At 41.4% G+C, this 14,932-nt stretch overlaps 1 protein-coding gene across 1 annotated transcript in view; it reads right to left on the bottom strand.

The window, feature by feature from the left end:
• TRPM8 (transient receptor potential cation channel subfamily M member 8) overlaps nucleotides 1-14,932 on the bottom strand; it is a 122,888-nt gene that overhangs the window by 68,618 nt on the left and 39,338 nt on the right. Inside the window, exons 10-13 of the mRNA XM_044304234.1 lie at nucleotides 11,572-11,674; nucleotides 10,519-10,637; nucleotides 6,106-6,387; nucleotides 2,865-2,960 (exon numbers count right to left, since the gene is read on the bottom strand). Of these exons, the coding sequence (XP_044160169.1) occupies nucleotides 2,865-2,960; nucleotides 6,106-6,387; nucleotides 10,519-10,637; nucleotides 11,572-11,674 (600 nt within the window). The remainder of the gene's footprint in view (nucleotides 1-2,864; nucleotides 2,961-6,105; nucleotides 6,388-10,518; nucleotides 10,638-11,571; nucleotides 11,675-14,932) is intronic.

A 14,932-nucleotide genomic window follows, 5' to 3' on the forward strand; every position in this document is an offset into this window, starting at 1 on the left:
AGGCTGAGCAGTCAGGGAGAGAGCCAGGTCTGATGCAGGGCTCTCCCTTTTTGTTCCTTAGTTTTGGATCCAGTCAGTCGTATATTCATTTTGTGTTTTCTAGTTTCCTGCACACCTTCCGTGACAGCAGGGCAGCTGTAACCAACACTTCCAATCTAATTTCATTGATTGGACTCCAGTTGGCTGACACCTCACTCCAATTAGCTCTTGGAGATGTCATTAGTCTAGGGGTTCACATACTTTTTCCACCTGCACTGTGAATGTTTACATGGTGTGTTCAATAAAAACATGGTAAAATGTAATTCTTTGTGTTATTAGTTAAAGCAGACTGTGATTGTCTATTGTTGTGACTTAGATGAAGATCAGATCACATTTTATGACCAATTTGTGCAGAAATCCTTATTATTCCAAAGGGTTCACATACTTGTTCTTGCAACTGTATGTACATATATATATATATATATATATATATATATATATATATAGAAAGGAAAAATGTGGCAGCACCAATTCACAGCATAAATGGCGGGTGCTATGTCCAAGGGTGTCACTGCTTACCCACGAAATGTAGACGAAAACGGACAGCACATCCAGTAGAAAAAAGTGGTAATTTATTGGGCCACAGTGGCACAGTAAGGCGACGTTTCGGCTCAAAACACAGAGCCTTTCTCAAGCCTTGAGAAGCTTGAGAAAGGCTCCGTGTTTTCAGCTGAAACGTCGCCTCACTGTGCCACTGTGCCACTGTGGCCCAATAAATTAGCACTTTTTTCTACTGGATGTGCTGTCCTTTTTCGTCTATATATATATATATATATATATATATATAATCATACTTCTGATATATATGAATGCATAATATGTGGTGAACTACTACTGATGTTTTAGCCATAATATATTTACCTATATTATAATATATAATATATTCTAAATATATAATAATATGTGTAAATATTTTATGGCTAAAAAACATACCATATATATATATATATATATATATATATATATATATATATATATATGTTTAAATTAAGTTTAGCCTCTATTTCTGAAAAAGTTTGTGACAGGATTTGAACTCACAGCTTCTGTATCACAGCCCAGAACTTTAACCACTACACTATATAGCTGTATAGCCAGTCACTGAAAAAAACAAAAAAAAAATGAGACTTCTAATGCATAGGTGTCAGTAGACGTACAGTACAGTTGAAGTTTTTTTTTTTTTTAAGTAACTGGCTATGCAGCTATTATAGCTGAGTGGTTAGGTATATGTGACGAATACCGCACCTCGCTGCCGCCGGACGTCAAATACGTAGAGCCAGCGAGATATGGTATAGTCACTGGTTACCAATGTGTGATGTTACACCGTCCCTGAGGAGCAGGTAAGGTCAGCTTGGTACAGTGTTCACAGACGCCTCCTGTCCACATGGGCACAGAGAGGCAACAAGTTGAGGGAGCCTTTTCACTTCCCCAGTGAAACAGCGCTTCCTCAGCCTGGGTATACTGCCACCAGTTTCTCGTTTGATATAAGCCCGGTCCACTAACAGGATTATACAGGGTGAGAAACCAACCCGCAGTAGCGTATAACTAGGCCTTAACACGGACGTGGGGATTTGTGATCGAGATACAAGATAGCACAAGATTAAATTATATATTTAATCGCCTTAAGGGCTCACTCAAAATAACACTATACACACAAAGAATACTGTTTATACAGTGGTCTGAGGTTGCAAATACAGGTAGTATGGTACAAACAGGATTAAACAGAGCAAAAAGTCAGTTTACCAGATGGATGAGTCCTTTGGGTTAGGATGAGTTCTTAGCTGTAGTCACATGGGAGGCAGTGATGTCAGCAGTTTGCAGGTCCTTCTAAACACATGGCATGATGTGACCCCCTTCAGAGAAAAGACACGCCCGCTTGCTTGCATGGGCCTTTTGACCTGTAGCCATCCCCTCCCCTCTCCGCCTCTGGGAGAGGTCCCGCCTCCCTGCTGGCCCTGGCAGCCCAACGACCCACAAAACCCCTTAGGGTTCTTAGCTCCAGACCAGAATGTCACAGGGAGATGGTTATGGGACCAGCGGATCCGCTTGGGTTCCAGCTACAGGTAGAGTCCAAACATGGCACCGTTATTTGGTTTCTGTGGGGACATATGTGTATATACTCTCCCTGGCATCCTATTACCAAACTACAAGTAACAGCCTGACCATCTTGGCCACAGGGATACACATATCTGAATGACTTATGTATGTGATGCACGGGCGATTCATAATTACTTATGAATCGTCTGTTCCATGATGTCTGATACTTTCAATTGAACTGGGGAATGGCCTAGTCCCCCTGCAGGTTTTTTTTCCTGTTCCATTAGCTGGGTTCCTGGCTGGCTGGATTAGGTTCTATGTGTAAGCAACTGGCTTGTTTGAATCCAGGACCCCCTGCGGTGCTACTCCCTCTGCTATCAGACAGCAGATGGCTTGTATGAGAACATGGCTGACATTAAATAATAATCCATATTTCTCACATGCCTTGCCTCTAATACAGAAGGTCACGAGTTTGAATCCCGGCAGAAACTTTTCTGAAATACAGGCTAAATTTGATTTAAACACACTGGGGTGTCCCCAAGCACTGACTCCATATATGGACATAGTTATATATGGAGTAGGAGCAGGGACTAGAGTTCTAACACCCTCCCCCTCTTCAGAGCAGGGGGTGCCTGGGGTTCTCCCATTGACTTCCATTGTGCTCGGGTGCTCGGTAGAACACCCAAGCATCGCAAAGTGTTCTACTCGAGCACATAATCACTTTGGTGCTCGCTCAACACTAGCAACTAATAATTATATGTAAACACATATGCACACAACAATGCCCTTACCTGCTCCCATATGACTTTAGATAGCTCTCTTTTGTTCTGCAATATAGCCCATATAAATAGAACCTGGATCGGATGTTTTATTATGGGAGACATATCCTGATCAATGGAAAAAACAAATGTTGATTACAACCTAGTATTGTTGTATTCAACAAACACATTGGTATAATTGCTGTAAAGACAATCAAACCAGAGCTTTATGGTCAATCTTTAAGTTTTCATAAACATCCAGCTCACAATCACCTGTACACAAGACGGCTGTCAGCCAAACGATCACTTCCGACGCCATGCACATGCATTCTCACTCAGGCAGGCATGTGTCCTTAATAGGGAAAAGTGAATAAGCCAGTGCCTTATCCCTATTGAGAATAAATGATTGCACATGGTGAAATTCAACATGCTAGAGTATTGTTTCCCATGACATCTGCTGTTGGGGGAAAGTCAGGAACACTCCCTTATACATTAGAGGGTCAGCCAGATCCATCAAAATTACTGGGTTTGACCAATGTTTGTCTAATGTGTTACCTAGTGTGTTACCTTTATGCATTTTGTAGACATAAGATAAGTAGGTAAGGAAGTAGTACCAGCGATCAAGACCTTACCTTACCCGGGGTCCAAGTAGATAAAAGAGAAATCACAGCACTCCATAGAGACAGGTACAAACCGGATTCCCAAAAAGTTGGGACACTAAACAAATTGTGAATAAAAACTGAATGCAATGATGTGGAGATGGCAAATGTCAATATTTTATTTGTAATAGAACGTAGATGACAGATCAAACGTTTAATCCGAGTAAATGTATAATTTTAAAGGAAAAATACGTTGATTCAAATTTTCACGGTGTCAACAAATCCCCAAAAAGTTGGGACAAGTAGCAATAAGAGGCTGGAAAAAGTAAATTTGAGCATAACGAAGAGCTGGAAGACCAATTAACACTAATTAGGCCAATTGGTAACATGATTGGGTATAAAAAGAGCTTCTCAGAGTGGCAGTGTCTCTCAGAAGCCAAGATGGGTAGAGGATCACCAATTCCCACAATGTTGCGCAGAAAGATAGTGGAGCAATATCAGAAAGGTGTTACCCAGCGAAAAATTGCAAAGACTTTGCATCTATCATCATCAACTGTGTATAACATCATCCGAAGATTCAGAGAATCTGGAACAATCTCTGTGCGTAAGGGTCAAGGCCGTAAAACCATACTGGATTCCCGTGATCTCCGGGCCCTTAAACGACACTGCACCACAAACAGGAATGCTACTGTAAAGGAAATCACAGAATGGGCTCAGGAATACTTCCAGAAACCATTGTCAGTGAACACAATCCACCGTGCCATCCGCCGTTGCCAGCTGAAACTCTACAGTGCAAAGAAGAAGCCATTTCTAAGCAAGATCCACAAGCTCAGGCGTTTTCACTGGGCCCGGGATCATTTAAAATGGAGTGTGGCAAAATGGAAGACTGTTCTGTGGTCAGATGAGTCACGATTCGAAGTTCTTTTTGGAAATCTGGGACACCATGTCATCCGGACCAAAGAGGACAAGGACAACCCAAGTTGTTATCAACGCTCAGTTCAGAAGCCTGCATCTCTGATGGTATGGGGTTGCATGAGTGCGTGTGGCATGGGCAGCTTGCATGTCTGGAAAGGCACCATCAATGCAGAAAAATATATTCAGGTTCTAGAACAACATATGCTCCCATCCAGACGTCATCTCTTTCAGGGAAGATCCTGCATTTTTTAACAAGATAATGCCAGACCACATTCTGCATCAATCACAACATCATGGCTGCGTAGGAGAAGGATCCGGGTACTGAAATGGCCAGTCTGCAGTCCAGATCTTTCACCTATAGAGAACAGTTGGCGCATCATAAAGAGTAAGGTGCAACAAAGAAGGCCCAAGACGATTGAACAGTTAGAGGCCTGTATTAGACAAGAATGGGAGAGCATTCCTATTTCTAAACTTGAGAAACTGGTCTCCTTGGTCCCCAGACGTCTGTTGAGTGTTGTAAGAAGAAGGGGAGATGCCACACAGTGGTGAAAATGGCCTTGTCCCAACTTTTTGGGGATTTGTTGACACCATGAAATTCTGATTTAACATATTTTTCCCTTAAAATGGTACATTGTCTTTTGTTCCGTGATTTATGTTCTATTCTGAATAAAATATTATAAGTTGGCACCTCCACCTCATTGCATTCAGTTTTTATTCACGATTTGTATAGTGTCCCAACTTTTTTGGAATCCGGTTTGTAGATAGATAATAAAGAGTTGTACCTGTTTATCCAGTTACAACTTAAAGAGGACCCGTCACCTCTCCTGACATCTCTATTTTAGTAACAGTTTGTACTCCCCATGTAATACCAGTTCTGGAGCATCTATTCTTATGACTCTATTTGGTGCAATTCCCTTATTATTCCGACTAGATGTTGTTGAATAGGGATGAGCGAATCGACTTCGGATGAAACATCTGAAGTCGATTTGCATAAAACTTTGTTCTAATACTGTACGGAGCAGGAGCCCCTTACAGTATTAGAATGTATTGGCTCAGATGAGCCGAAGTTATTGCTTCGCGAAGTCGCACGAAACTTCGCGCAATAACTTCATAAATTAATTTGTACTGTAAAAAAACATTTCAGTACAGTATTAGAACAAAGTTTTATGCGAATCGACTTTGGATGTTTAATCCGAAGTCGATTCGCTCATCCCTATTTATGAATGAATTGCCAGTAGGCTAAAGGTCCAACTGGGTGTTAGCAGTTGGGGATGTGTCCCTGCACAGTCTGTCAGTGGCACCACTGATTGTATAGAGTCAGACTGTGCAGAGGAACACCCTCAACTGGTAAAACCCATCATGACCTTTATAGCAGACTGCTGACAATTCATTCAAAAACTTCTAGTAGCAATAATAGGAGAATGGCACAACATCAAGTCATAAGAATTAATGGTCCAGAATTGTCATTTCATGTGGAATGCAACTAGTTACTTAAACAGACCTGTGAGGAGAAGTGACAGCTCCTCTTTAAGTTAGGCTACTTTCACATATACGTTTTTGCTGGATCTGGCATGGATCAGCAAAAACTAGATCAGTGATGCCCAAAATGAGGCCCTCCAGCTGTTGCAAAATCAGTTTTCTTTTATGTCCGAGAAAATGGATCCGGCACCATTGACTTACATTGGGTTTCATGCCGGATCCATCTTGCTCTGCTTCCCATGCCGGCCAAAAAACTGCTGAAATGTATTGCAGTCATTCACCTGAATTTCTGATTCATCGCAGCTATTCCTTTCCTCTTTTCGATTCTGTTGGTAACTCAAAACCATCTTCCAGATAAAGGTGAGTAAAGAGTCATTGTAAGAATTTTTGGCAATCTGCAAGTTACGAAATACTAGGGTACTAAAATGTTGAGTAAAAAGTTCACCAAGGATTTCACTGGTAAGAAATTTGCGTAGATTCAAACCATTCTCTAGGAGAAGACGCACAAATCTTGGCCTATCCTTTACCAGTGCTGAAAACATTGCATCTTCCAAGTCAGCTGACTGTGAAAAACGGAAAGAGAGAAGAGCATAGAAAAGGATGTGGAAAACAAATGACAAGATATTATTGCAGAAAAAAGACCAATAACAAAGAACAAGAAAAAGAGGAGGGAAATGGAGACAGCATAACATTCTATGCCAGTTATTTGCAAGAAAAATCACAAATTTTGTGACAAAATATGTGGCTTTTTACGACACTATCAGCACTTTTCCAAAAAGTGGGTGGAAGGAGGTGGGCCACAGTTGGGAACTCTGCGGTCCAATTTATTTAATGATGTGTGAGCCAGAAAACTGGCCCACGATATGCCAGAAATCTACTCCAGGTCCTGGCTGGAGTAGATATAATTTCTGGTGCATGGACAGCAACGCATTCATCAAATATATTCAGTGGTGGTCCAATCTTCCACCAGCATTATTTTTTTTTTTTAATAGGAGCGGCATGTGAAGCGCTAGTCTTTAGTAAATGACCCCCAGTGGCTCACCTGAGGAATGACTCTAAGGACTTTGGCTCCCTGAACCTGTGATGTGTGGGCTAGATTGCGAATATATACCGAACCACGATGCATAATGCAACAATATCCTTGTATGTGTCTTACACCTCGTGCACACAACAGTATTCTCAGTCTGCATCCAATCTTAATTTTTTTATGGGGACCCATTCATTTCAATGGGGGCCGCAAAAGATGTGGACTGCACACTGTGTGCTGTCCGCATCCATATGTCCTTTTCCCAGCACCGCAAAAAAGAAAGAACATGTCCTATTCTTGTCCGTTTTGCGGACGAGGATAGGAAATTTTTTAAAGATTTTGAAAAAAATGGTGGCGTGTACTCGGCTGAAATCTGTGTTTTGCAGATCCGTGATTTGTAGACCCAAAACACATATGGTCATGCGCATGGGGCCTTAATCATAATTCCATCACTGCTGATAATAAAATGCATGGAGGATTATACATATAACAACAAATTATCAAATGAAAAAGGGTTTCTGAATGCTATTTTGCTCTCTACTCTTTGCTGCAATCATGTCCATCAATTTTTGAACAGTACATCCTCCTGTCTAATTTATTTTATAAATTGTTAAGAACAGTAGAGAAATCCAAAGAAAACAAGTGCCCCAAACACATTTTTGGCACACACAAAAATATTGAATATGTGAATTCTATAAGATCGTTAACCTATTGACAGCACACCAAAACTGTTAATAAACAGAGGCGAGGAAGAAATACAGAGGCCACTGTCTGGGACCACGACCAACAAACTCTCAATCTTCTACCTATCTTCCTTCACCATTCCAGTCAGTGGATTTAAGGATATCACTAAATATTCCCCACAAGCCCCCTGCAAGGTGGGTTGGATTTGGCTGCTAGAGACCCAAGTCTACAGTCTAAGGTAGCAGAAAACTGGTGCAAGCTTGATAGAAGCAGACCTACCAGAATTAGATTTAAAAGACAGGATAGTCAAGAGAAGTCAAATTAGTAGACAAGGGTTTAATCCTGAAACAAGCCACAGAGTCAAAGCCAGGAGATTCAGTCAAAACAATTGGCAAGGGGTTAATGCAGGAATGAGTCAAAGTCAATTCACAGAAAGAACTAAAGTGGAATGCAATGCAGACTGACAAAAGAACACACTGCGCCAGATTTAAACAAATAGCAATAATAGGCAGTATATGCCAGTCTTCAATTCTCTGCCTAAATTTGGGATTAAACACCAAGCCAGGAATTTGACTGGTTTGGTGTCCAGACTTACTGACAGGTCGACCAGCCAGGATTTGACTGGTCGGGATGATAACCTTTCTGAAACAGTCATGCACTGAATGGTCGCTGGTTAAGTTCCTAACAAAAAGATTTAGGCCAATTATATGCTTCCAACTTTGTGGGAACAGTTTGGGGAACCCAAAGTACATAAAGACATGTTTGGGTGAGTTTTGTGTAGATGAACTTAACAGGCCCACACAGAACCATGACTTCAACTGCATTAAACACCTTTGGGGTAAACTAGAACGGAGATTGCAAGTCAGGTCCTCTTGTCCAGCATCAGTGTCTAACCACAAATGCTTTTCTGAATGAATGGGAAAAAGACACAGACACAGTCAAAGATCTTGTAGAAAGCCTTCCCAGAAGAGGGGAACTTGTCTAGCTGCAGAGGGACAGACTCATATTAATGCCTGTGGATTTAGACTGGAATGTCATGAAAGCTTCTGTGAGTGTCATTGTCAGGTTTCACTTTTGTCCATATAGTGTACCCATGTGTGTAAAATATCCATACCAGTCTCCCCAAAGCTATGTCTCTTTGGGGTGTTCGGGAATCTCAAGTGTCCCAAGGACACACAAAAATTGGGTCAGATTTTGCTTGCGTCGTCCAGACTACTTATTGCAGTTTACTGGAAAAAAACAGAGTCACCCCCATTAAAACAATGGATTCAAAGGTGTGATCAATTATACCGCCTTGAGCAAATTGCACACTGGGAGGCCCGAACAGCACAATGATTTGAAGCTATATGGAAACCTTGGAAAAAATATAGGAATTTCTCGAACGAACAAAATCACAGATTACTGGTCGTGAGCAAATATATCAATGTTTTAATAATTGTGTTACCCCCCTCCTCCTATTCTTTGAAGTTGTTTTTCTCATTTGATTGTACTGCATCAGTTGTATTCTTATATGGCTGCCCTGGTTGGGCAAACAACTAGTGTACAATTTCGTTGTTTTAAAACCAATAAAAATTATTTTTAAAACATATAGTGTACCCATGCGGCGTACATTTCTTCTGCATACAGTTAATGTATATTGTAAAGCGTGGTTGGCTACACTTATACAGTTGATGATTTTGCCTTCAGAATACACCATAAAGTCTTCCCAACCTACCTTTTCCCTAAACAGTGTTTAAATATCATGATAAATATATCTCACACCTGAAAGTACTACAGTATATCTTGTCATAAAAAAAAAAACATGGCATGCAAATGTAATCAGAGCAAGCACAAACAGGGATCGATAGTCTGACATAATACCCATTGGCACCAATCATCCATCCAATATTAGAGGCCGACATAAAGCTGCAGTGGCTGGAGCTAACAACTTATGTGCTTTAACCAGGGCGCAACCCCAGAATTGGGTCACACCAACTTGTGAGTTGTGCTCTGATCCCATTTTGAAGCTGCAGTGCTACAAAGCATTCTTCGGTGGCGCAACTCTTAGGCCCCTTTCACACAGGCGAGTTTTCCGCACGGGTGCAATGCGTGAAGTGAACGCATTGCACTGAATCTGGACCATTCATTTCTATGGGGCTGTGCAGATGAGCGGTAATTTTCACGCATCACTTGTGCGTTGCGTAAAAATCGCAGCATGCTCTATATTGTGCATTTTTCATGCAAAGCAGACCCCATAGAAGTGAATTGGGCTGCGGGAAAATCACAAGTATCCGCAAGCAAGTGCGGATGCGGTGCGATTTTCACGCATTGGTTGCTAGGTGACGATCGGGACCCGATCTTAATTATTTTCCCTTATAACATGGATCATGTGATTGACCATGTGATGAGCGCAGTGACGTCACCAAAGGTCCTTTTTTCCCAGGTCATCAAAGAAGAAGAACGAAGACAAGCCGGGCTGCGCGAACAAGTGGATGAGGTGAGTTAAATTTTTAAATTTTTAATTTTAACCCCTCCATCCCTAATTTACTTAGCATTCTGTATTAAGAATGCTATTATTTTCCCTTATAACCATGTTATAAGGGAAAATAATAAAATTTACACAACACCGATCCCAAACCCAAACTTCTGTGAAGAAGTCCGGGTTCGGGTCTGGGTACCATACATGCCAATTTTTCTCACGCGCGGCAAAACACATTAAAACGCTTTGAAATTGCGCGGAAAAATTGTGGATTTTCCCGCGGCGCACCTGCATCCTATCCGGCCCTCACACATGACGCCCATGTGAAAGAGGCCTTAGCGTGGAATTGTAGAAATATAAATAATTTGTACATAAGTACTTGTTTTTATTCATACCTGCTCTAATTTTCCACTCCTGTGGTCAAAGCACAGTTCTATACTGTGTGTCACATTATGGACCCTTTTTATATGTTACAATGTTACAAGTCTGGCAAGTCAGATGTATTGATGTTAAGATATTACCCACCTCCCATCTCCGGTCATTAGTGAAGATCTCCTCGCTGGCCAAATCCAGCTGATTCCATTCCAGAAGAAGTTTCAGCTGAGCATTCCAGTTATCCTTATCCTGCTCATTGGTGCTAAAAGCTATGATAATAGACTGAATTAGAAAAATGCAGGAATCGGTTCAGGTCAAAGAATAGGTTTCTCTATAGTTTTATACAGCTGATTTTTTATTTATTTCTCTCATGGACAGATGATCATTGGTGCTGTTGGAGCTCCTGCTCTGGATCCCTGTTGCTCTCCGTCCTATTCAAGTGAATGGGACAAGCAGTTGTAATTTCATGGCGCTGTCATTACTAAGGAAATGGTGCACTGGTAAACTTTGAAGAGGAAGCAGAACTTGCACGAGCGCTGTGACCTCTTCAAACAACTGATCAGCAGGTGTGCCAGAAGTTGGACCCATGCTGATCTGATATTGATGACGTATCCTAAGGATAGGTGAATATCATGCCACTACACAACCCTTCTAGATATTCTGAAAAAATACTCTTTATTCACTCCAGTATGAGTTTTAATAAAATACATTCATGATATCACTGTGGTGATGATGTCATGATACAGCCTAACGTGTCTCCATTAAGTAAACAGAACATGGGGACTGATAACATCACAGCTGGCGGCTTGGTGGGTGGTGACATCACAAACCTATAAATTGAGTACCAGGGTCGGAAGTGGTCAGCAGTACCGCCACAGCAACTTCACCTAGAAGCATGGGTGGCCAATGCCAAAGACTTGATACTTTCCCTTCAACTCTCCTCAATCTGTGGTGATGCTTTGGGTGTGGTGTCACAGAGTCATAAAGATGGTTGGGGCCATGTTATAGAGGGTGACAAGAGGTATCAACCCTTTACATAAATCATGAGGGGTCTGTCCTGCCAACACTATAAACTGGAAGCCTAGCCAAAAATACAGTATATAGTTAGTGTTTCCTCTAGACTTACTGTAGTTTATGTGACTCTAATTGTTTATATATCTAGATTGTATATGAGATGCTACTACCGGTATTTTCTCACCTTACCTTTATAAAGAGCAAAACAGATGGCATTACTGACAATCTCATCTCCAGCTTGCTCCATCTTTATTATAGTCAAAAGATGCAAGTGCTCCATTATTTCTTTAATCTGCAAAAATAGAATCCAAGTTAATTTAAATATTCTTAATTTATTTCTAAAATCCTGCCATTTTCTCAAAGCCCACTAAGGAACACAAGAGCACATGTAAGAGGTCATCCCGTTTCATAGGTACAAATCTGCTGACAGATGCCCTGTAAGGATACTCTACCCATCGTATCTAGGTCTCCATCTCATCTTCTGCCAATCTAGAAATAGTGCGGGGCATGTATCGAACAAGCTTTTCCTTAATGGCTGAAGAAGCAAAATAAGTGCCCTCAGCATCCACAAGGCTGGCGATCACTTCATGTTTGGATCATTTTGTGAATGCCATTTTATTTTTTTGGGGACGTTAGAAGGCTTAGAAGTTTAGAAGCAAATCTTGAAATCTTTCAGAAAATTTCCAAAACCCACTTTTTAAGGATCAGTTCAGGTCTGAAGTAACTTTGTGGGGCTTACAGTGCTGCCCATTATTATTCATACCCCTGGCAAATTTTGACTTAAAGTTACTTTTATTCAACCAGCAAGTAATTTTTCGACGGGAAATGACATAGGTGTCTACCAAAAGATAATAAGACGATGTACAAGAGGCATTGTTGTGGAAAAAAAAAACATTTCTCAGCTTTTATTTACATTTGAGCAAAAAATACAAGATGTTCCGTTAGGTCATGTGATATATTTATAGAGAGGGTCGATAGGGACGCGGTTATACCTAATGTCTACTTTTCTTTTACTGTATTTTGGGAAAAGGACGCTTTTTTTTTTAAACTTTTTTTTAACACCACTCTGGAAATTCTACTTTTGGGGGTCCGATCCCCTTTACAATGCATCACAATACTTCTGTATTGTGATGCATTGGCTGTAAGTTTATTACACACTGTAATACTCTTACAGCCTGCTTACCTGTGAGATCCAGGGGGGCTGGCTCTCACAGGCTAAGAGGGATAACAGCCACAATGCCTAAGGAAGGCACCGGGCTGCCTTCCCTGCCATCGGGTCCCTATCACAGCAGCGTGGGGACCTGATGGCAACTCCGATCCCCGCGTGGACATCGCACGTGCCGGGGTCAGCGCAGTCATCAAGCGTTAATTAGGTGTTTTCACCAATGCCGGCGCATACAGCTGAGGTCCAGCTATCAGTGACTGCCGGACCCCTGCTCAGAGCGCCGTCAGAGCTACGGCGCTGGAATTTCAGACTCAGATATCAGCGCCGTACATGCACGGCGCTGGTATCCTAAGGGTTAAAGGGAACCAGTCATCACAATCTGCCTTATGTAACTAATTATATGGCCCTGTACATCACAGTAAAATCATTACCATCTCTTTCAAAACTCATTGGACTTCTTCTGGTGTCATGCAGCTACCAGTAGGGGGAGATCAGTGGAAACAGATGATAATCATTTCCATTGCAGACAATGGTAACTGTAGAAACTACTTTGCACTGAGCTCCCTCTAGTGGTGGCAGCACACAGACAGCTTTGAAAAATGTGAAGTGAAGCGGGAGGTTTATCAGTGTATTTATGCCAGTTGTCTGGTGTAAAAACATTGAGAAATACTGTGTTCAGAATTCTCATCATATTTTTGAACCACCATTTCCACTGTTTCCAACATAGAAGTCAGATAAAGTTGGTGAGAAATTGCTGGTGTAGAGGGGCCCTATGAAAGCTGTGTACACCTCTGTACGCTGGAATGTTTTGGGGCAGGCAGGGAGAGGTCAGTCATGGTGAGATGGGTTGGCTTGCGGCAGTGACTCTGTGTCTTGAACTGTGTAAAAATACCCCTCGCCCCTTTACATATAGAAAAGTGCAATTTCAAAATGTAATCACAGTTAAACACAGAGGCTGAGAGTTTTTGAAAGAAACCGCAAACTATGATGACAGGATCCCTTTAAATGTACTAAGCAAGTGCCAATCGACAAGTTATGCCATCAACTGGCTCTCACTTCAAGCAGGTTTTCTACTGATATAAAAGGACCGAAAAGGGGTTGCCCAGGTTCTAGATATTGATGACGTCTTCAGGTTAGGTAATTAATATCAGATTGTGGGGGTCCAACACTTGGCATCCCACCGATCAGCTGTCCTCGGCAGCCTCCAAAGCCAGAAATAACACAGTGGTTGGAGCTAGAAGCATTTAGGCTACTTTCACACTTGCGTTTTACTTTTCCAGTACTGAGATCCTACTGGAGAAAAACGCTTCAGTTTTGTCGCTATTCATTGTCAATTGGGACAAAACAGAACTGAATAGAACGGAATGCTTCAAAAAGCATTCCGTTCCGTTTGGTCGCGTTCCCATACCGGAGAGCAAACCGAGGCAAGCTGTGGTTTTCTTTCTTTCATGAGATGCTGAGCAAAACAGATCCAGCATCACATACAATGCAAGTCAATGGTGCTGGATCTGTTTTCTCGGACACAATAGAAAACTGACCCTTCCCCTATTAACTTTCAATGGTGTTCTTGCCGGATCCATCATTGCTATTTTAAAGATAATACAACTGGGTCAGTTCATAACGGATGCAGACGGTTGTTTTATCAGTAACAGAAGCATTTTTGCTGATCCCTGCCGGATCGAAAAAAACTTGTGAAAGTAGCCTACACAGTGGATGAAGTTTTTCACTTCCGGCTCCATCCACTTCATTCTGGCTCCTGCTGAGAACAGGTGATCAGGGGGGGTCAGGTTGTCAGAAACGACTGATCTGTTATTGATGACCTATCATAAGGATAAGTCATCAATATTTGCAACCCAGACATCACTTTTAGAACTATGACACATCCTTTTTGTGGCTCATTAAAGGCTATGTACACCTTTGTGGGCAATGTTTTTTATGATTGCATTGTACTCATTTTGAGCTAAAAATCATTTTTTTTATATTTATTACAAATATGGAGCCCTTTTTTCTGTACAGGGCTGATATTCTCTAATAGAGGGTTCTGAATTTTCTCTCTGTTCAATCAGTCAGCTAATCTGACGGGGTCCTCATCTCTGCTCTCTGACATTATAATACACTTATTATAACTCTTATCTTATCTTACTACTAAATAACATGGCTTAAATAAGTGTTTATGGCCTATTATGACCTCTTACTTAGGCTACTTTCACATTAAAGTTTTTCTTGCGGATCCGTAATGGATCTGCAAAAACGTTTTTATTACCATAATACAACCGCATGCATCCGCCATGAACGGATCCAGTTGTATTATGTCTTGAAAGTCAATGGGGGACGAATCCGTTTTCTATTGTGTCAGAGAAAACTGATCCGTCCCCATTAACTCAC

Source organism: Bufo gargarizans, chromosome 8 (genome assembly GCF_014858855.1).
Source record: "Bufo gargarizans isolate SCDJY-AF-19 chromosome 8, ASM1485885v1, whole genome shotgun sequence".
NCBI lineage: Eukaryota > Metazoa > Chordata > Amphibia > Anura > Bufonidae > Bufo > Bufo gargarizans.